This window comes from Pelobates fuscus, chromosome 9, assembly GCF_036172605.1.
Source record: "Pelobates fuscus isolate aPelFus1 chromosome 9, aPelFus1.pri, whole genome shotgun sequence".
NCBI lineage: Eukaryota > Metazoa > Chordata > Amphibia > Anura > Pelobatidae > Pelobates > Pelobates fuscus.
This window is the reverse complement of record NC_086325.1, coordinates 160974452-160996968: the sequence shown is the minus strand read 5'-3', so window position 1 is coordinate 160996968 and position 22517 is coordinate 160974452. Positions and strand designations below refer to the sequence as shown.

Genomic DNA, 22517 nt, shown 5'->3' with positions numbered 1-22517 from the left:
AGCACTGAAACTCATATCACAAATTCTTTAAAAAAAAAAAAAAAAAAATTAAAAGAAAAAAAAAAAACAATACAAGTGTAAAATATCATTTGAATAAATATTTTTGTTTTAAAATTCATGCTATAAAATAATCCTTAATGGCAAGTTATTCGATGTTACAGCGTATTTTCGATTTTATTAGCTAGCTTGATTTACTTCAGTATGAAGTGTGGAGTTGTGAGGTTACTGGTTTATATTGCAAGTTAACCCCTTCAAGTGACTCTGGTAGCATGACACATATGCCACTGAAGGGGGTAAATAAAAAAAACGGAAGTCATTCATAACATTTGATTGCAACAAGTAGACAAATAGAGATATAAAGAATGAAAGGTTAGGCCCAAGAGATGCTTCACCTAAATGACGAGGAACGCTCTGGTTAGGAGAGAGGTCTGTAATGAGAAGATCAGAGGAGTCTAAGATTCACTGCCCTTTAACAGGGAAGTAAAGGCTTGTTCTCGGAGGAGTGTTGTAGCAATTTTAGGTATACAATTAAAAATGTATCTACAAGACTAGCAATATGACAGAATTGTCCATTAAGGTCTAAAGATCTAAAGTCTGAAGATCTATCACCGCCAGTCTTGTCCTTTTAAGACCTAGCTATGCCCCCTTCACCAGCCATCAATATCTATGGTGGCCACCTTCCCTTCCCCAGCATCTATGTGACACCCCAACCTGTCAAATATCCACGGAAGCCATATTTCCTTCTACATTCATTAGTATCCCATGCAGATCGTAATATGGAATGTTGATGGATTGTCATGGAAACCTAGGTTATCCTTCTAGGCCACCCCATCTGCCCTGTCCACACACTTCCTCCCCCAGCAATCTAGATCTCTCCAACACAGCCATGTTACCCTAACTGGCCAACCCCAGAGATCTGCCCAGTTATCCACTGCCACCTTGCCCTCTTCCACAGACGTTCATCCCTGCTCTACATATATGCCCCCCTTCCTCAACTAATATCTCACATATCCAATATGGCCTGCTCCCTCCTCAGTCCTCCATGGGTGAGGGTTGAATACATAAGAGTAGTGTTTGGTTTTTCCCTCTCCTTTTGTGAGCCTGCTGCTACGGCTGCACGGTAACAAGTTTACACTGATGCCCATTTTGAAGTAGATTACAGATGACATATTTTGAAGTATATTAATGTATCTATGTCAATTTAATCAGGCTCTTCAAATGGGCAGTCAATGTACACTAAAGGTCGTGTGCGTTTCAGAGAGGTAACCGCACGAAGAGGCCGGCAAAGAGAAAGTTAGAAAATAATCCTCAGAGAGTGCATGTAAGGCCCGTTAAGCACTAGATAGGACTTGCGTAAATATGGAAGCAATTTGACAGATATTGACAGGTATTTGAAAGAACTTGACCATTTGACCTGCGCGCCATCTTGGAGAGTGGAGAGACAGGAAGGAAGGACAGGTTAATTCCTAGCATGGTTTCATTATGAAAAAAAAAAAAAATCTAATGTTTTGAATGACTTTACCAAACGTCTGTTCAGTCGCTGAGCAATATGAAATCTATGGTTTGTATTTTATCAACCAAAGAGTCACATACGAATTTACACATGTAAATCTCCAAATACTTTCAAATATAAAATTTAATAAATAATCCTGACCAGTCCAACAGCACCATTCAAGGGTGAGGATCCCTTAGAAAATAGAATCGGGGGGGTTGCATATTTTGAGTCCCTTTCAGAGGAGGTTTATAGAGAACCCATTTCAGGAAAAAAAAAAGCTGAATCACAGTCAGTCAATGTATAGAAAAACAATTCTAATACTTATTAAATACTGGGGTATCAAGACATTGCTCTGTAAGCAACACAGCCCCCTATAGACCTCAAAAGTTCAAATAAAGCTTCTACACAGCTCACTTTGCAGCCCTTGTTTTGCATTTCGGATTCTCCTTATCCCAGGAGCCAAACGGAAAACCTACCAAAAGGGTGGATTTTGGCATGAATAACTTTGCAGGCAAAAGAAAACCTTACAATGAAATTGGTATCAGTCACCTTACATGCTAAACCGCCAACATCAAGCCATATAGGAGCAATCAGGCCATTTACGTTCTGTGACCATATTGAATAGCCAAACAGAACACTGGTTCTTCCAAAGAACAGGAAAAAAAAAATCAAACTAGAATACATTAATAGTGTATTTACAATACCATCTCTTAATTGGGTGTGTGTACATATATACACACACACACAAAAAATAGTTGTAGGGAACATCTTGGGGGAAGGGGGGGGAACTTGCATACAAGCAAAGGAATAAAAGCTACTTGATTTCACAGTCTCTCATTACAGGTTGAGTATCAGTGGAAGGTCCAAACAATAGGATGCATCATTTTCACATTTCAAACTGATTTAATGAAAGGAAGAAAAGATATTAAGAGACTCCAGATTGTTACGGATTAAGTTGGGTCTGCAATTGTGAGTGCCAAACGAATACTATAGGAAAAATTGTTTAGGGTGCCATGAAGAAAAAACAAAACAAAAATTACAAATGTTTTCAGAGAGTAAAGGGGAAGTCTTCTTTTGGCAAAAGGGGATTGTAAGAATACTGATTTTCTAAAAAAAAAAAAATCTTTAGCCCTAAACGATCTACCGTAAATACATGCAAGTATCTACCATGGCATCAAAATGCAACAAGGCACAAGTTTTGTTGCCCAAAAAAAATTAGGGGTGTACATATAGCTCTGTGCGACCCATCTTGCTCATTCACAGAGTTTAGGCATGCAATGATGAATGGACCATCACAAGGAGAGACTAATTACCGAGCTACCTGCAGAAAGATATATGGTCCACAAGCTGAGGATTGAGACAAACGGGGAACGGCCACAAGTTTATGACGAAAAAAAAGAGGGGGACTGAAGGCCTTTGCGTTTATGCCAGGCTTCCTCAAACTCCAGCTCTGATTTCGTTCTATGAATGAAATAGATAGGCTGAGAATCATGGGAGTTGTAGTTCAGCAACATCTGGAGGGCGGCGGAGTTTGGGGAAGCCTGGTTTAAGCTGTTGAAAACGGTCTGTAATACAATGCTAGAATTGGGGGGGGGGGGGGGAGAAATATATAATTCAAAAGACATAGCAAGGACTTGATAATACATTTGCATTGGCAAACAAATAGAGGGGGAGAAGAGGGGGGAAACAAATGCATTCTTCTACTCTTTGGTAAACTCAAAACTAGTTTATTACAGAACATTGGCCATTAGCTTTCAACCTTTAAAAATAAAAATGAATTTAGCTTAAAATGTAAAGTTGTCCAACTTTAACTCCCTCCCCCACCCTTACACAAACCCAGTTGGAAAAGTTATAATAGTAAACAGCATTGAAAATAATAAACTGATGGAGTCAGGAAAAAAAGGATTGAATACAGTAGAACATCTGTTAGCTTGTGTAGTTGAGGTTTTTTGGATATATATTTATATAAACAAAAACTGCATACAGCAGTAGGTTTCACATTTATACAATACACAATTCTAAATGATAAGTTAAAAAGTAGTATTACAACGAGAAAAAAAAAAAAAGATATCAATTGAGTTTTCTATAATAATGGATAATATATTAAATGTAGGAAATCTAAAATTACATCTAAAAACAAAGTCGGAAGCCGCCAATAAAAACTTAAACTCGAGACTTCAAAGGGAATCAATCATAAAAACTAGGTATGTTTTATTATCCAAGGGACAGTTTGAAAAGATAAAACACTGAGCGCTTTAACATAATAAATTGATAGACCGGCAAACTTGTATTTGCCTATTTCTTCAACCGAAGAAAAGGTGATCGGGATAAACGTTTAGGTGAATAACAAATGATGACAGTGCCATATTTATTATTTAATGAATAATGGTGTGAGGGAACAGCAATTTTAAATGCAGCATTGAAAGATACTGAACAGTAGGGGCTGTAGAACTGGGATGAGGGGAAAGGTGTCCAACGATGTTTGCTGGAATTATTTCCTTACACCTTGTAGTAATTCAATGAAAGGGCTTATATCTCCGCACTAAGAATTGCAGTTAAACAAGATGAAAAAAAAAAAAGCCACAAAACCCCCCCCCAAAAAACACAACAGAAACTTAAGGCAGTGATTGCCATAAAACTAAATATTAATGCAGTGTATACACTAATGGGAGGAAAACAATGCACTTAAACATATATAAAAAATAAAATAAACATTTCCCAAAAGCATGCCAGTGCTGAGAGACGAGGCCATAATCTGAATAGAGGATTACCTCCTCACCCCCCAAAAACAGTAATTAACAGATATCAGTATAATGCAGTATATATATATATATATATATAAATATAAAGCATTAATAAATGACAGATTCCCTTTGAGAGTCCTGAAAATAAATAAGGTGTGGCATCTGTGCAAAAGGGGAGAAGAACCTAAAACAAGGGATAGAGACAGTATCAGAGGTATCGCTTGTACATAAAAATAACAAAGTCCCTTCAAATGTCTCTGTGAAACCCATTTACGCAGTGATTTTTTTTCTGTAGAATGGTTTACCCAGCAAGTTTCCACAGTACAATATTTTTTATTTTTTTTTAAAAGAGTAAACAAACACGGCTATCTCTAAACGGTCTAAAAAACTACAAAAATGGTTAAAAAGTCAGCACCAACTTTTTTTTTTTTTTTTTCAGCTTCTATTGTCAATGATGGACAGAAACCCAAACTTGTTTTTTGTTAGCTATGCACTTGGCCATTTATGGCATCAGGTTGACGTTAGAAGAAAGTAATATTTAATTTTTAGGAGGGAAATAAAACTTAAAAAAAACAGTAAGAACGATATAGCGCTACTACATAATACAACTTTCGACTGAAAGCTTTTAAAAAGTTTTCACTTTCCGTACATTCATTTAATTATACAATTGAACTTATAATGGGATTACGAATAGCTGTACTCAGAATTAGAGGTTTTCCCAGATGGATTCTGGGTAGCTTATAAACAACAAATGGATGGTATTAGCACTTACAGCTCATCGGCTGGAAGAATGGTTTCGTTCAGTGATCTGGGTGTTGCCAGAGTTAAACATTTTCCGGTGTTTTCTTTTACATTCCCGGAAAATTTTGTGTGTCATATCAATAAGTTGGTAACCAGTATTAAGCTGTTCTAACATTGTTCTGAATAACTTTAACTACAGGTGTCTAATATTGATAGACCGGTCAGATCAACTGGAAGGGACAGGAGAATAAAAAAAAATATATACATACTCACACACAATGTAAAGTACTTTACCTAGATTGGTAGGCCCAGGGGAAAAGCCACATTATAGCCCACTCAGAGGTCTTTAAAATTTACTGAACACACAAACAATTATCACTAAAAATATCAAATTTACAATTTTCTGCAAAAGTCTCACCCATTGGTGTTTGATGGGAAAGAGTATGACCCAAAGAATGAAGCACCTGCAAAGTATTACATTATAATAATTTGGTGTGAAACGTTACTGGCTAGAAAGAACTACCATGCATTAATTAGTATGTCGGTGGATGGGAGATAAATTACGACAAGCAACACAGCCTGACAGACACATCGATGAAAGGATGTACTCTGGGTTACCGTAAAGCAAAGCTGCAACACATTCAAATAATTGCCAAAACGATAATGCCATTATAGCTTAATTAACAGCACGATCAGTGACATCACACTGTGGTGTCACATGTTTGCAAAGGTCTAATAATTTGCAACATCTATGGAAAAAAGCCTCTTTTCTCAGTAGACAGCTATTCATAAACATTAGATTTATAAAATTTCTCACAGAAACACTCATCTAATGAAAACCACGTATTTCTAATGTTTTCCAATTTTTTTTTTTTTTTACTATACGCTTAATCAGGAGTGCAATAGTACCCTGTCTCCTTGCAAAGCAAAAAAGGGGAAAAAAATAATTAAAAAGCCACTTAAAAAAGTCTTACTTTAGTGTGTCATCCAGATATTTTATAAAGTTTTTTTTTTTATTATCTTTTAGAGGCAGCCCACCCTGCACCCAAAAAAAAAATAAATAAAAAAAAAAAATATATGGAAGGAAAGCATCCTCTGCTTAAAAGAGTTATATTACCAAATAAGCCAATATTAAAAATATGCATTGATTAATGTGATATGTGTGCTTTATACATTATGCCCTTGGCATATCTGGTGTTAATCGGGTGTAGTAGACACGGTGTGAATCTCAACATTTGAGTCCAGGTTTGATTCAGAAGCAGAAACATCATTTTGTTCCGCGTAGCCTTCTGATCGTTCTGGAGATTCCATTCGGCTTCTAACTTCAGCCACAGCAGGATGGTTTTTCCTTAAATGTTGATTCAAAGTGCCTTGGAAAGGAAAGCATTTCCCGCACACCTCACATCGGAAAGGCTTGTCATCTGTGTGGCCCCGAATATGATATTCTAGTTGGTCTTTACGGGTGTATTTTTTCCCGCAAAACTTGCACACAAACGGAGTGATTCCCATGTGCAGCCGCATGTGTCGGTCGAGACTTCCTTTCTGGTTGAAGGTCTTGCCGCAGTAAATACATATTAGTCTCTCGTTGTACGGGTGCCAGTACCCTCTGGTGCTTCGTTCACGTGGACTGCTTTCGTAACTTGGCGTGCTCACAACGGTCTCGTTCTCTGAGCTTTGGATCACATTTTGCATGTCACTCCCTAAGTGGGAAGCCCTTTTTTGGCGCGCTCTTCCTCCTCTGAAACAACTAAGCATTGATCTGGAAGGACTTGAGTTGCTAATGGTACCGTAGGGCTCTGAAACGGTGGTAGACTGGGAAGCAGCTTGGGGAAATGAGTAGGCATGCTGCAGTACAGACCCATAGGCTCCTACGTTGACCGCCACCACTTGCTCTCCATCAACCAGCTCTGTGTGATAGCCATCATCACCCAAAGAAGAGCTATCAGAACAGCTTGGTCGGTCTGATTTCTCCGCTTTTACTTTCACTTCAGTGATTTGGTTATCCCGGGTCATATCGACATGTTCTTGATCGCCTTCTATTTGAATCTCATGCTCTGAAATGCTCCCACTGCTTCCCCGGTCAGAATGGCCCTCTTCTTGAGAACGATTCCGTAGAGCTTTGTTAGTCATGGAGTCTATTTTTAAGTCGCTGCCTATGATGGACTGCCGCACTTGTCCACAGTAAGGAGGGGAGATCTCTCCTGGGTTGGCAAAGTAGCTATCATCTTTCACGCCATTCTGACCACTTTGACCTTCTTCGCCACCGGCTGAATTGACACCAACAACGCTAATTTTTGAGTGAATGCTCTCAAGAATGTGAGTGCACTTGTCTATCACGCATTGCATTTGAAGGAAGCTTGCTGCCGTCAAGTAGCTCACCACATCCTTTAGCTGCAGAGACATTCTTCCAGTGTAGCAAAATAGAAGCAACTGCTCGAAGACGTTAGGGTTTTTGATAACGGAGATAGATAGGCCACTCATGGTACTTAGTGCAGAATGGTCACGGAAATACGGAGAGCTTGCGGCCAGCACAGCTTTGTGAGCTCTGAACGGCTGTCCCTGGATATGAACGATGATGTCACATAGCTTCCCTTGCAAGCGCAGTTCATTAAGTTGGCTGAGAACCGTGCTGCTGTATTCTGGCACATCAAACTGAATGAAGCTGTTGCTGTCCATGTTGGCAGACGTTCAGGTTAACTGTAATAAAACAAAAAATAAATAAATAAATGTGAAGTTGTAAAGATGTGAATGATTTAAACAATAGCAACATTGTACACAATTTTCCTTATTAAATTAAAATAAATAGTTCATACAGAGTATGTTCCCCCAACCAAGCTATAGTATGTTTAGCTGTTAGACACTTTGTTATTTGACATTTTTTCATTGTGGTGGCGGCCATCTTGGAATTAAAAAAAAAATACTTTTTTTCAAACGTTCAGTGACATTTACTGCTGGTGGGGGAATAAGTTATTTGAAAAAAGTTATTTGAAATAGGATTTTTTTAGTAACCACCAGATTTTCACGATGTAGGGAAAGAGTTTGTAATTCTCTGGTCATGCTGGCTTGTCTTATGTATTTGTAATGTGTCAAGATAAACGTCCCAGATTAAGGACTGAATCCATTATCTGCACGCAAGGACAGTTGATAAACTCCATTACAGACTGAGAATCCTTTTTATTGCATTGTGTATATTATACACACATATACAGAATTTAAACCCCTCCTCCCCTACAAAAAAAAAAAACCCACACACAACTCACATTCCAGGTCATTAGCTAAAGGCTGAAATCTTACATGCAAGTGCAAACATGAATGTGATTTTATCTTTAGTCATGATGAGGGTTATTCACTAAATGGTGACTTGGGTGGGGAATTCAAATTTGAAACAAATATCTATCTTTTTAAAGACATTCTACTCCCACAGCAAGCGTATGGTTTACTATATACTACTGGCTTTACAAATAATACCCCAGGGGGTGGCAGTGGGAAAAATCCCAGATGGCTCTTCCCCCCAGTATGCAACCCCTAGGGACAGTCAGTAGCACTCCCTACTTGAGATCCTTAGGATTGGTATATGGAATTTCAAAGATGTGGCCGACTGGAGTGTGTAGCATGGGGAAACATGTATTAACAGAAATTAATTATACTATACGCGGTTACAGAGAATTACATAAATCTAAAATTAATGTGGATAACAGCAGAGTGGCACATAGATTTACTAAGCTATCTGATGGCAGAGAATGGCACGTAGATTTACTAACAGCTATCTGATGGCAGAGACTGGCACATAGATTTACTAACAGCTATCTGATGGCAGAGACTGGCACATATATTTACTAACAGCTATCTGATGGCAGAGACTGGCACATAGATTTACTAACAGCTATCTGATGGCAGAGACTGGCACATAGATTTACTAACAGCTATCTGATGGCAGAGACTGGCACGTAGATTTACTAACAGCTATCTGATGGCAGAGACTGGCACGTAGATTTACTAACAGCTATCTGATGGCAGAGAATGTCACGTAGATTTACCAACAGCTATCTGATGGCAGAGACTGGCAGGTAGATTTACTAACAGCTATCTGATGGCAGAGACTGGCACGTAGATTTACTACCAGCTATCTAAAGGTAGAAAATGGCACGTAGATTTACTAACAGCTATCGGATGGCAGAGACTGGCACGTAGATTTACTACCAGCTATCTGATGGTAGAGAAACAATAGTTCTCATACTCCCTGTTTTTGTTATAATGTTTAATATGCCTAAGATTTCCTAACTGCAAACTCCAAAATGTGGAGTTGTGAATCATCTTTTCCACCATCGATGGAAATATCATCTCAATGTAAGAAGATGTTTTCCGGAAGAGAGAGGAGTACCTCAATCACTGCTGGTAGAATCCAACATGGCGGACACAGGAACTGCACAGCCAAATATTCTGATCCAGTAATATAAGTGAACTACATTTCCAGGTCCTAAAGCGTACTCTGCTTTATTGTTTTTTCACTGTAACCACATCTGGATGGATTCTATTACACGTTCCCATGCTCCCGCCTCGCCCTCTTCATTTTGTATTCTGTGCCACATTGGATTGCACTCTTATTATTTTTGGGAATCAGGAGAAGTAATTACACAGTGGGGAATACAGTCCATATTATAAAACGTTGTTAGTAGTTAAATATATGTGATCCTGCTAAACAATTTCTGTCTTTGACTCCTGATCTCTTCTGGAAAAACACACAGATACTCCATTGCACCCATGGGGTGCACAAATCGCATGCTTTCAGGGATCTAGAACACAGCCCCACATGGTATACTCCTCGCATCATTGTGCACTCACCTTGTGAGAGAAAGCAGTGACAAACTGTATTTATAGGGTCGGGTGTCAAGGCCATGCGGCAAATGAGCAGCAGAAACAAAATAAACCAGATGTACAAGTCTACATTTTGTGTCTGGTCTTGCCTAGTGGGGGATGGGAGTGGGTGGGGGCGGGAATGTGGGGGCGTGAATTCACTAGTCACAGGAGACTCCAAAAGTGGACAATATTGCCCATAGGGATTGGACTCTAAGAAAGATTTAGCACCAAGAAGTCACATACCTTGGGCTTCAATTAAAAGAAAAACATGGTAAGGCAGTACAGTAGTAGAATTGGGCCAACCAAGTATTTTAAGTCTTATGTGCAAGAGGGTGCGTCGGACACCTATCACAGTCTGGTTCAACAAAGAGTACTTTATTTAGTAAAAATGTAGGAGGCCATTAACCTTATTAGACAAAGAATATATATCTATATATATCTATATATCTATATCCATCTCCCTCTACTCCATATAGTACTGATCAAACACAACATGCACCCTACATAAAATTCTGTATTAACTACTTTATAATCAAACATTTCAGACATGACATCAATTTTTCTTTTTTAAACAGAAAAACCCTAACTTCACAATAACGCACTAAACCATGTTATTACCCTGAATACCATTTTATGTGTTAACGGACTGTACGAAGGTAATGTGCATAGAGTACTGCTCAGAACATCTCCAACAGTTAAGCAATGGATCGCAGCAGGCCAGCTATGTAAATGAAACAAACATATTGTATTGGACATACTGAGCGATAAGGAAATGGCCATTACACTGGTTTGCCAGCATTCTACCAGAGGTACGTGTTTGGAATCCGATAACATCCAATGCCTGGCCAGAGGTTTTAATAAATGCATAATGTCTTTTTTTTCTTAAATATGCTTATTGTTGAGAATATATGTATATGGAAAAGAAAAAAAAAAAAAAGCGAAAAGCTAATTGCCCCTGGGATAGCTAAACGAAGACAGAGCTTGCAAAACGCACAGACGTGGGTAGAAATCTGCTGCCGGATCCTCCAGTAAAAGTAGGTTAACAGGAATGGAGAATACATTGTTACATGTGTTTTTTTTCTAAACAGTCATTGATATTCATGAAAATCTAGGCTCCATTTAAATTCAGGCGTTCTCACTGCATTAATGTTCCAGCACAGATTTTAAATGACATTCTCATCTGCTGTGAATTAACGGTTTCATGTCTTACAAGCACACACACAGTTATTCTGCAAAGCCGAGGAGCCGCATTAACATAATGCTAGCTTGTCACCTCAAATTATTTGGGGATTGTCTCTCATTTTAAATAAAAGACTTCTCCAGGTAAAAAAATGTGAACTCACATGCCTCGTGAAACAAATTAAATGCTGCACAGATTGAGCTACTACAGCAGTAATGGACACCTTTTGCACTGCAGATGTTGGTGAACTACATTCCCCATGATGCTCACACAGAATAAAAACCTGAAGGCATCATCATTATTATTTATATAGCGCTATCACATTCCGTAGCGCTGTACACTGGGTGGACTAACAGACATGCAACTGTAACCAGACAACTGGACATACAGGAACAGAGAGGTGGAGGGCCTTGCTCAATGAGCTTACATGTTAGAGGGCATGCAGGGTACTATGGGAAAAGTGGCTCATAAAAACTGAGGTGTCAATATTAGTCAAAGCTTTTTAAAGTGACTGAATGTAGGGAATAAAAAGCTCTATATATTTTATAAATTCTATATAGAAGAAAAAAAAAGCAATTTATTTGTTTACTATCTAAACTGTAACAAGACTCACTAGCAGAAATTCTATACAATTAGTTATCAACCAAATTTCAATTCTGATATTTAAATTGTAACTTTTTTTCTCAGTTGCCAATTTTACAAATAAATCAATCAGAGACAGGGAAAAAGGAGAGAAATATGTAAAGTTGACTGTGCCGGGAGAGGAGACCCAATCAAAAAGGTGTAAAATCACTAATATTTCCAAATTAAATAATGGCCTCACTGAAAGGCTTCTCTGGTATCTACCACACTTTCTGTAATGTAGTATACAAAGTTGCAAATACACCTGACACTTTTTATTTAACCCCTTAAGGACCAAACTTCTGGAATAAAAGGGAATCATGACATGTCACACGTGTCATGTGTCCTTAAGGGGTTAACTATTCTAGGATGGAAAAGGTCCTTCGACTCTCCAACACTTGGCATCGCAGTTTAAATATAAGTATATTGGGCAGGTCTGAGGATTACACACCGAGATATATATATATATGTGGTAGGCAAATAGTAATTTCAGGAGTAGGCAAATTTGACCTTTAAAATACCATTTGCCTAAGCAAAATACTTTTGCCTAACCAGTATTCAGGCAAAACCATTTGCCTAGGCAAATGGCTTTGAAATCTGAAAGAAGAAGAAGAAACAATTTGCTTGAACACTAGTTAGCCAAAGGGCTTTTGTCCCAGGCTAATGGTATTTAAAAGGTCAAGTAACTATTTGCCTAGGCAAAAGCTTATCTCCCCCCCACCCCCGTGGAATTACTATTTGCCTACAACATATACACCAATATATATGGCATGAAGACAAATCTATATATTTATGTGGATACATGTGTGTATATTATTTATATTTCTTCACACTGGCAAGGCACTATATACCCATTCAGAACCTACTGGTAGGAAAGGCTTACTTTTGTCTTTTTTAATGTTTTAATGAGACAAACGGGGGGAAAAAAAAACGATGATTTGGAAATGAGAATGCTTCAAAATAAGGAGTGGAGCTAGGACGACATGCATTCTAACAATTACCCTGCATTATTTTACAGACAAACTTGGAGGGATGCTGGCTAAAGTAAGAAATGTCAGAGATTTGCAAGTTTAAGGCCAAAGTAGCCGAACTGGGAGTGTAGCTGACTAGGAGAATGCTTCCAACTCATTTTGATTTCCTGATAGTTCTTACTTTAGTAAGTGACCCAGTTGGTCTCGTGAACCAGAGGATATATACACCAACACTAATCAGCAAATAGCAAAAAAAAAAAAAATTAAAAAAATTACAACTATTCAGACGCAAACCCGGCTGGTAATTTGGCTATTGTACTGGGAATGATCACTGCCAAAATAAATTCCAGCAATTGCTATATTTTATCAATCCTTCAACTGAGAAATTCAAAAGCAGGATAGGGCATCAAAAGCAGGATAGGGCATTACAATCTGATCCCTTAAGGTATCAAACTAAAAACAGGACTTCTGTTAAAAAAAAAAAAAATCAAAATGGAACTCACCAAATTAACCTCGGAGAAAGCCCCAACCCTTGCCTTTTTTGCCACCTTGGGTGCCGAGGGCAACATCTCTCTCTCTTCACTTAGTGTTAAATAAAAGACCGCTTAAACACCAGAGTCATGCTCCGTTCTCCCTAAACCGCCCCCAAGGAGCTCACGACCTGGGCACAGATATTTTATTTTTTAAGTTCAGGCACGACTTGGCCGTCACTGGGAAATCCAATAGATAAAGCAGTATCATTCTTCATCCCGCTTCGAAATAAACTGTAATAAGTGGTTTTATTTCCCATAATGAAGCTTCACACTGCAGAGATTTAAGGGGGGGGATAATGAATAGAGATACGCTGGTCACTTGCAAACTGATCTGTCAAAACAAATGCAGACCTGCATAGTGTCACATTAAACAGTATCTATTGTCCCAAGTCACATTCTGGGATCGTGCTTCTGGAATTACGAATAGCAACACTATTTTTAGACATAAAATGTATATGCAAATGAAGCCAGCTTCTTCTGCAGAAAAGCACGTACAAAATCAATAGCAAGGAGGAAAATAAAAAGATATTAAAAGAAAAAAAGGATTATGATGCAGAGCTTACAAAAAAAAACAACAGACTTTTGTATCAAAATGCCCACATTATTTTTTGAGGATCACGTCATCCATTATTACAGTTCTGGAACAGTCCACTCCAAGAAATACACCATTTTTTGCAAGTACTTGCTTAGACTTTAAAAAGGACTACTGAAAGCACCACGACTACCTCAGATCAAAGAAGTTGTCCGAGCGCAGTGACCCTGTCCTTTTAACCCTGCAATGTAACACACTGCAATTTTCCATTGCAGGATTAAACAATCCTCTACTAGTTGTCTTCCTGACAGCCACAAGAGGAATGTCAGCCCTGAGAACAGAGTCAGACTCTGTTTTCAATCAAATGATGCTCCAAGAGAAAATGTAATTGGCGCAGCACAGCAATTTGGATTGGTTGAGATCAATCTTGATGAATTCAGCCAGGGTGGCTGCGGTAAATAACACATTTTAAACCATCATAGGGTTGCACATACAGAGGTTAACCCCTCTGCTGCTAGGATGTAACACAACCACTGACTGCAATCATGGCCAGTCAGAACAAGAGTTCCAGGAGCCTAATGTGAGTCCAGTGTAAATTTGGCACATTGGTGCCAGTCAGCATGATCCTCGCCTCAGCCGCATTCCCTACCTCTCCAGTGTGACATCAGCTGTGGAGAATCTGGATGTTGGGAGAACGTGGCCGTGGCACTGGGTTGAGGGGGGTCCAGCACAGCAATGACTACCCTGAACAATACACTTGTGTTTGGATGTGTCAACCCTTAAATAAAAAGGGAAACCCACACAAACCTGGACGATTCATAGACTAGACTGTGATAACAGTAAAGAGGTCAGTCACATACAAAATGTCAGGATAGTCTGATCCCCAACCCAAGAAAAAAAAAAAAGTACCAGAAAACCCTAAAACCTATTACCAGACCTTAGAGCCATAAACAACATAAAAACTAGATCAGGACATGCCGAGGTCAAGAGAACAGAGAATGTAAAAGGCGTGTCAAGGTAGAAGCCAATAACACAGTAGAATCAATACATAAACGCACTCTCAGATTAAAAGGGTGGAAACCACGACAGAGCAGAGAACAAATGCCTAAATAAAGTGTAAATTGCCCTAAGAGGGCCGTGATTTGCTATAAAACGTTCACATGCCATCAAAATGTGTGGGCAAGACGTACACAAGTAAGGAAACATGCACGTTCGCAACATACTCATAGGGTGGAGCCTTTAAATGGCCCTGATGCATAGCGGACTGCGTACGTTAACACGCCAAATGCAGTCGCTGCCGTCTGATATAGAGTCTGCAGTGGCCCCTCCTGGATCCCAACCAATCGTGTGGGAATGCACAGAGGATAAGAGTGGTCTGCGGCTGGTGTGACAGGGAAGCACAGGGTCCATATTGGACATGTGCGGCCATTGAATGCTCAGCCAATCGATGTTTCTCATAGGGATATATTCAATCCAATGCTTCTTTATGAAAAGCGTATTCAGTGCCATTATGAAACCAAATGTGTAGACAAACCCGTTTTCCTGGCACTAGAGAATCCTAGTTCCCCTCTCCCTCCTGCCCCCCATCCCATGTTGCTGAAGGGGTTAAAACCCCTTCAGACACTTAGCTGAATCAAGCACCAATGTCCCTCCCTCGGTGCTGGGTCAGGCTCCGCCCACGCCAGCCAGCAGGGGAGACCTAATGCACATGCGCGGCAATGGGGATAATAGACAGCCACTAGATGGGAAGGGTGATGGGAGTTGGCACCCAGACCATTCCAATGTGCAGAAGTGGTCTGGATGCCTGGAGTGTCCCTTTAAATTAAAGCGTTGAAGTAGTGCATCTGGAACTACAGGTGGCCTACACCTCTCAGAATTCTTTGAATGCAACAAATGGCCAGAGAACCATGGGAGTGGTAGTTCAGCAACATCTGATGGGCTCAGAGTTCGAGATGCCTGAACTAAAGTTTTCTGAAAAATAGCAATATGTAAAGTTATTAGTCTGCAGTAACAGGGATTATGCAACAAAACCACTAAACCAAGATGTAGTGATTTTAGTGCCAAGAGAGCCCCTGTAAGAGGTTAAATAGTATATATTCTGGTTTCTACAGTACCCCTATACATATCTCTATGTTCCTATAACTTCCTGCAGTGCAGGACTGGTAGTGCTGAGCTCGGAAACGTATGGGGCAAAGCATACACCAATTGCAGTACTATTGAGCTTCAAAGGTTCGACCTAGACAATATTCTTGACAGCAGGTCTTTAACTTTGGTTTTACAAATATTAGGATACATTTTATTTTCTTAACAATTAGACTTTGCTAATGACTCAGTGGATGTTCCAAGTATTGTCAATCGAAAGCTGAAAACACACGCATTTAAATAAATAGCTGAGCGGGAGAGAATGTCTTTCCTCACCTACATTCCCTACCTTGTGTGTCAAATCTTTCATGTTTCCGCAAAAAGGGTATTTTTATATTTAAATTTTGTATTTGGTACCAGCTGCTAGAAGCTGTACTATTTTATACCAAAGTATCCACCCTGATCACAAAACCAGCACTAGACAAACACTAATTGCCATCACTACAGACTGAGAATGAGATGATGGTGTCAGAGTATGGGGTTTGTTTACTTACAATGCAAGTATTAATTTGATCTGGAACCATGTACAAAAACAGAATAGAAGTGCCATGCTACATTTGTATAAATGTACCGAAGTATCCAAAAGCTAACCTGTCATTGGCAAAGCATCTCAGGCTAATAAAGTACCGTAACTATTCTCTTCTAATAGTTCCACATGCAGATGACTGTCAAAACTAAAAATAAATAAATAATAAAACTGTTAATAAAAAGGTGTAAATGGCAATTGATGACAATGAACAATCTAAATGCAAATCACAATCAGTGAACCAAATCTTGGTATTACCACGTGTCACCCAAAAAACAAGCCCCTTGTTAAAGGAATTTATATTAGAAAAACATAGAAACGGGGGATGGGGACAATCTAATCCAAATGCTTTCTTGCCCACATCCCCATTGTTAAAAATCTTGTTAGGAGACATGCACCAGATGCAGTACACGGAGATAATTTAATCTATTTTCTTGCATGCTGATATATGGTTTTATTTAAAGATATGGACTATGGAATGTGCAAGACATGAATGCTGAAGGTCCTCTGGCTATTATAGTGTTAATGCTCTACCAGTTATGACCTGTAAGGGGCTCAGGAATCCTGCCTGACTTAAATAACCAATAAATGTGACGTGGGGCTTTAAAAAGGGGGGAGGAATACACGGCTGTTTGTGGATGGGAAATTTAGGAAATGCAGAATTCACCAAAACCTAGTAACTCAACAAAAACTCTGAGGATAAATGACTGTACGCCTCAGGCTTATTTAGGAAAATGAATCATTTGCAATGTGACATGTAATATTGCTGCGCTAGTTACAAGTTGGGAACAGTCAGGCAAGGCTTGTACAGCCCAGTAATGTTATCCTATAAAATGCAACCAGTCGCTTTCACAGCTTAGAATTCGGACATTTTTTTTCCCCCTGCTGGATGCATGAAAAGACAGATTTTGATTTGCACAGTGCTAACTAGGCTTCAGTCGTTCGTAGCTCAAAATAGAAAGAGCAAATTAATCACTGCAAACACCTACAGAAATGCAAATATGCTTTCAGATTTTGCATTGTGTAAAAACAGAACCGACTGCAAGGAAGGTGAACAGAAAGTACGACAAATTCCTGTGAGATTCTAATAAATTAAATCTAGTTTAAAAGAATCGAAGGGGTGAAAATATTTAAATAAGTACATACTCTGTAACAAAACGGTGTATGTGATTCGGCTCCATTTCTGAAACTCCCATAAAGGAGTGTGTATAATTCATGCAAAGCTAAGTAACTAGACATTGCGAATGAGATGCTGGTTTCACTCTTTAACTAACAAACCCTTCAAACTAAATTGCTGGGGATTGTGGCACTTGCAGCCCATTCAGTGCTGAGCTACAAAAAGGTTAATTGTAAGCTCTTGTGTGTTTAACTTGTCTGGTTATAAATACATGTCCTCCTATTGTACAGTGCTGTGGAATTTGTTGGAGCTTTATAAATAATAACCACTGCAGCACACTAAAGGGTTCCTGGTTATTTGACACCACCCTCCCCCAAGGGCAGTATTCAAACTGTTTGGCAACGGTCTAACTTACCTGGGGTACACCCGTCTCCAGTCACTGCCTCTTTGACAACCTGAAGCACTCTGCAGTGAGGTAAATCCGGCAGTGCAGGGCTTAGCTCATTGGTTCATGCTCTGAGCCAATGAGCTTGCCCTGCACGGGGCAGAGTGTTAAAGAAAGGTCCATGTAGGAGTTGTCAACTTCCGGTTCAGGATGTGACCGGCAATCGGTGGACCCAGACAAGAAGTCAAACTGAGTTTTACCAATTACATTGGAGGACTACCAGGCAACTACACAATGTATTCAAAGTAAACTGTAGTGGTTATGGTAAGCGTTTGGAACAACATGATCAGAAATTCTGTGAAAGCAGCAAAGTCAATCTGCATAGAGATGAACAAGAATGTTCAATCTTGGCAGAAGCTCATACTATATTACCGAATTAAAATTACTTCCAAGCAATGTATGTTGATTCTGCATAATCTGTTATGTCCTTCTTCCTTACAAGCTAGCCTTGGTGAATAAAACGTACGGCAGGTTTGGGCCAAAGGTCTTTCTTTATATCTGCCACATTCTTGAAAAGTTCAGTTTACAGCACCCATGATGGGGAAACAAAACACACAATCAGCATTTTAAACTAGGATTTACTAAACGTCTGCTGCAAGGGAAGTGGACATTTTTACAAAAATTGTAGAAAAAAAACCAAGAGGTTTGGCAAAGTATAATGTGTGATCACAGGGTAGTTAAACTGTGTTATACTAACGACTTTGCCAAAAGGGAACTTCTCATTTCCCCATTCCTTGAAATGCATTTCCTAATACTCTGAACTTGTCACCTTCTTTTCTCCTTTAGCCTACGATCTACTTTCTTATAATTCCCACCACTGCCTAACAAGAAAGTATAGATTTAGATAAACACAGGGACAGAAGGTGACTTTATATGCATATCAGAGAATGTAAAACCGGACTACTGCCATTTCAATCTCAAAAATATAATATATATCCCAAAGCAAAACGTTCGGTGTATATATACACAAGACTCAAAGCAGTAGGTTTCTGAATTTGATAAAATTAGCGACGAGTTGACTTTTATTTGACCCTCACCATAACTATCAACACTTAGCATTATTCTATGTATACATACACATAACCATGTGCAATATATTAGAAGAACACGCTGCCGAAATAATGCTCAGAAATGACAAACCACAATGGTTTCTAGAAACAAGCAGTAACTTATTAAAATGAACAGAGATAGGTCCTATCAAAGGGCAATCTGAATTACCAGGCCAAAAGAAAACAAGTGTTGGCTTTTTTCAAAACCAACAAAATGACAAACGCTTTTACAGTCTGCAAAGTGGTTATCCCAACTACTTTTCCCCCCCACCCCTCCAGTAACAGCCTACGTTATTCATAAATACTGCAGTCACTTGTGAGGTCTGAAAATGCAATTTGATAGCAGCAAAATAAATTAGAAAATAAAATAAAAATAGTACTACTCTTGAAAGAATGAATTTAATTTGTCAAGCTACATCTAAGCGCCCCATAGAGCTAGGCGTAAGAGGATCGTTTGGGGGAGGATTATGGACATCAGATGCAAAACAGTCAGGGCTTTTCACTAAATTATGGATTATATTACAAACGTTAAGCTATAATTGCCAAGACGCCATCACAACTCAGATCGTCTTATTCAACTTTCAAACACTTTTCGTGTCCTAGCTTGGTTGTGTAAATAGATAGTGATAAGGCTGCATCCAATAATTCTATCATTATAAAATACTATCATGAAGTGAAAGATTAGATGCCCAACAGTCACTCGTACGTTAGGTATCATGAAACAGATTTCTGTAACCTGTCCTACCCCATGGCCGCCTTCTAATCCTTTTTTTGTTGATGTTCACTATTTTTCATAAATAGACATCTATATTTAAATTTCCTTCCTTTTTTTTATATCCTAGGGCTCTCTTTTTGAATGCTGCTTCTGCTTTACATTTTGTTCAATAAAAATCTGAATGAAAAAAATATTTATTTTAGCCGGAAAAATTTCCAACTCAGCTATTTCAGTGCCGGTAATTTGCCAAGCTTGCAATGATACTGTAAATTCCTCATTAAATAAATATCCTTACGCCTGACAAGCATCGCACGAACTGTTCAACTATGCAGCCTTTTGGCTTCCACTTGCCTAAGAGTAGAGTGAGGTTCTAAGTGAATGTGGGGTTGCTGGTAGTTTTTTTCTATTTTTTAAGCGACAAATGAACCCCACAATGTTTTTATAACATTTTACTGTATATATTGCAACATGGGTGTAGGAAAAGGTGTATATACCCCCAGATACTGTCGTGGGAGAATGATAAATAGATTCCCTAATAATGATGATGATCTAATTAAGTCTAAGACTATATGCTTTAATATTCTAGATAGAAAATAAATAAAAACAAATAATAGGTATTTTCTTAACAGTTGTGATTAAAACAAGTTGTGATTAAACAATTGTGATTTTTTTCCTTCAAGAGAAATGCAGCAAATTCTGTATAGAACCAGAATTGTAAACATTATGAATTTCTGGGCCATTTTTGAAAGAAAATGTTTAAAAAGACTAATAATTATATAATTTACATCTTTTAAAAATCCTGAAAACATCTCTATAAAATATTTATAACTCTATAAAACAGATCTCCACTTGCTAAAGGAAAGCTCCTTACAACCTCTTTTCACTGAATTTGCAGTCACCATTACTGAGCTCTCTAAAGTGGGTGGGGGGCACATTTTCTTGCATGTTTACTCACTAAAATGTGAAATGTCATAAAATCGGTTCGATTTTGGGTGAAAATTGCGTAAGAAAAAAAAAATCACAACGAGCAGAATTGTTTCTTTTTTTTTCCTTCAACTTTGGATCTGAAATTCACTGATTTACCCACAGTTCATAATTTTGCGAATAGCCATGTTTAAAGGTCTGCCACCCCACCTCTCCTGTCTGTCCATGGAGCTGCTCGATGGGTAACATGTGGGGGGGGGGGGGGGGGGGGGTAATGAGGCCTCCCAGATTATGAGGGGTCCTGGTCATGTATGGCCCATGACCCCAGGCTGTGAAGGGGCCCTGGTTATAAGTGGCTCGGGGGGGGAGGAGAGCTCGGTACACTAGGCCCGGGTTATTATGAGGGTCTCGTGTAATATGAGTGGCGCAGGACCTCCAGGCTAACAAGGGCTCGGGTTATGAGGGTCTCAGTGCCCCCAAGCCCGGGCGAGGTATTGGTTTAGGAAGATCTAAATTCACCCAGGCTAAGGAGTATTACGAAGGTCTCAGTGGCCCCAGGCCAGGGTTAATCTGAGGGGCGCGGGTTATAAGGGTCTCAGTGCCCCTAGGCCCGGGGTTTTGGTTTACGAGGGTCTCCGTTCCACCAGGCCCGGGGGATTTGGGGAAATGCGGGTTATGAATGGCCCAGGACCCCGAGGCTAGGAAGTTCTCGGGTGATAAATGGTCAGGGTTATTGGTTTAGGAGGGTCTGAACCCCAGGCCGGGGTAACTCTGGGGGGTCCCCGGATTATGAATGGCCCAGGACCCCCAGGCTAGGAAGTGCTCGGGTTATGAGGGTCTCAGCGCCCCCAGGCCCGGGTTATAAGACCCCGGGTTAATAAAGGGGGGTCCCGGGTTATATTAGGGGGTCCCATGTCTGGCAGGGGGTCCCATGTCTGGCAGGGGGTCAGTCTGAGCCCCCATATTGGTGACGTGCCCCCCTCCCCCCGTGCCGGTGAGTTGGGGCGGTGCTCCCCCCCGGGGTGGTTGTGGTGGGGGGTAGCCGGGGGTCCCGCACGGTCTGCAGTCTCTTACCTCGGAGAATGAGCCGCTTCTCTCCCCTTCACATCGCTCCGGCCAGCGCGGCCAGTCCCAGGCCTAGCACCGCTCTCTCTCTCTCTCTCTCCGGCCTCCTCAGCTGCCGGAAACTCTCTCAGACCTCGCCCAGCGGCCACTTCCGGGTCGGCGTCCTCCCCCTCCCCCCCCCAGGACACGCCCCCTCGACGTCACCGCCCCGGCAGTTCGCGCCACGGCTTCAACAACTTTATTTAAACCGCAACCAGGAACACAACAGACACCAGAGCCAGGAGGGAGAAAGGGCACACGGGACAAAGTGTCTTATTATACACCGAACAAACACTGTATCCAGCATTAATGGGTTATTATAGAAACACTGTATCCAGCATTAATGGGTTATTATAGAAACATTGTATCCAGCATTAATGGGTTATTATAGAAACATTGTATCCAGCATTAATGGGTTATTATAGAAACACTGTATCCAACATTAATGGGTTATTATAGAAACACTGTATCCAACATTAATGGGTTATTATAGAAACATTGTATCCAGCATTAATGGGTTATTATAGAAACATTGTATCCAGCATTAATGGGTTATTATAGAAACATTGTATCCAGCATTAATGGGTTATTATAGAAACATTGTATCCAGCATTAATGGGTTATTATAGAAACACTGTATCCAGCATTAATGGGTTATTATAGAAACATTGTATCCAGCATTAATGGGTTATTATAGAAACATTGTATCCAGCATTAATGGGTTATTATAGAAACACTGTATCCAGCATTAATGGGTTATTATAGAAACATTGTATCCAGCATTAATGGGTTATTATAGAAACATTGTATCCAGCATTAAT

General features: G+C 39.7%; 1 protein-coding gene across 1 annotated transcript; it reads right to left on the bottom strand.

Annotated features, from left to right (window-relative positions):
- Positions 1–6005: 6005 nt before the first annotated feature.
- On the bottom strand, positions 6006–21774 carry ZBTB34 (zinc finger and BTB domain containing 34). The gene is made up of 2 exons (XM_063431635.1): positions 21667–21774; positions 6006–7677 (listed from the first exon to the last, which is right to left on the bottom strand). Exon 2 carries the CDS (start codon positions 7654–7656, stop codon positions 6178–6180), a length of 1479 nt encoding a protein of 492 aa, XP_063287705.1. The 5' UTR covers positions 7657–7677; positions 21667–21774; the 3' UTR covers positions 6006–6177.
- Positions 21775–22517: the final 743 nt, after the last annotated feature.

Coding starts and splice junctions, on each gene's coding strand:
- ZBTB34 (XM_063431635.1), bottom strand. CDS start 7,656: ATGGACAGCAACAGCTTCATTCAGTTTGATGTGCCAGAATACAGCAGC.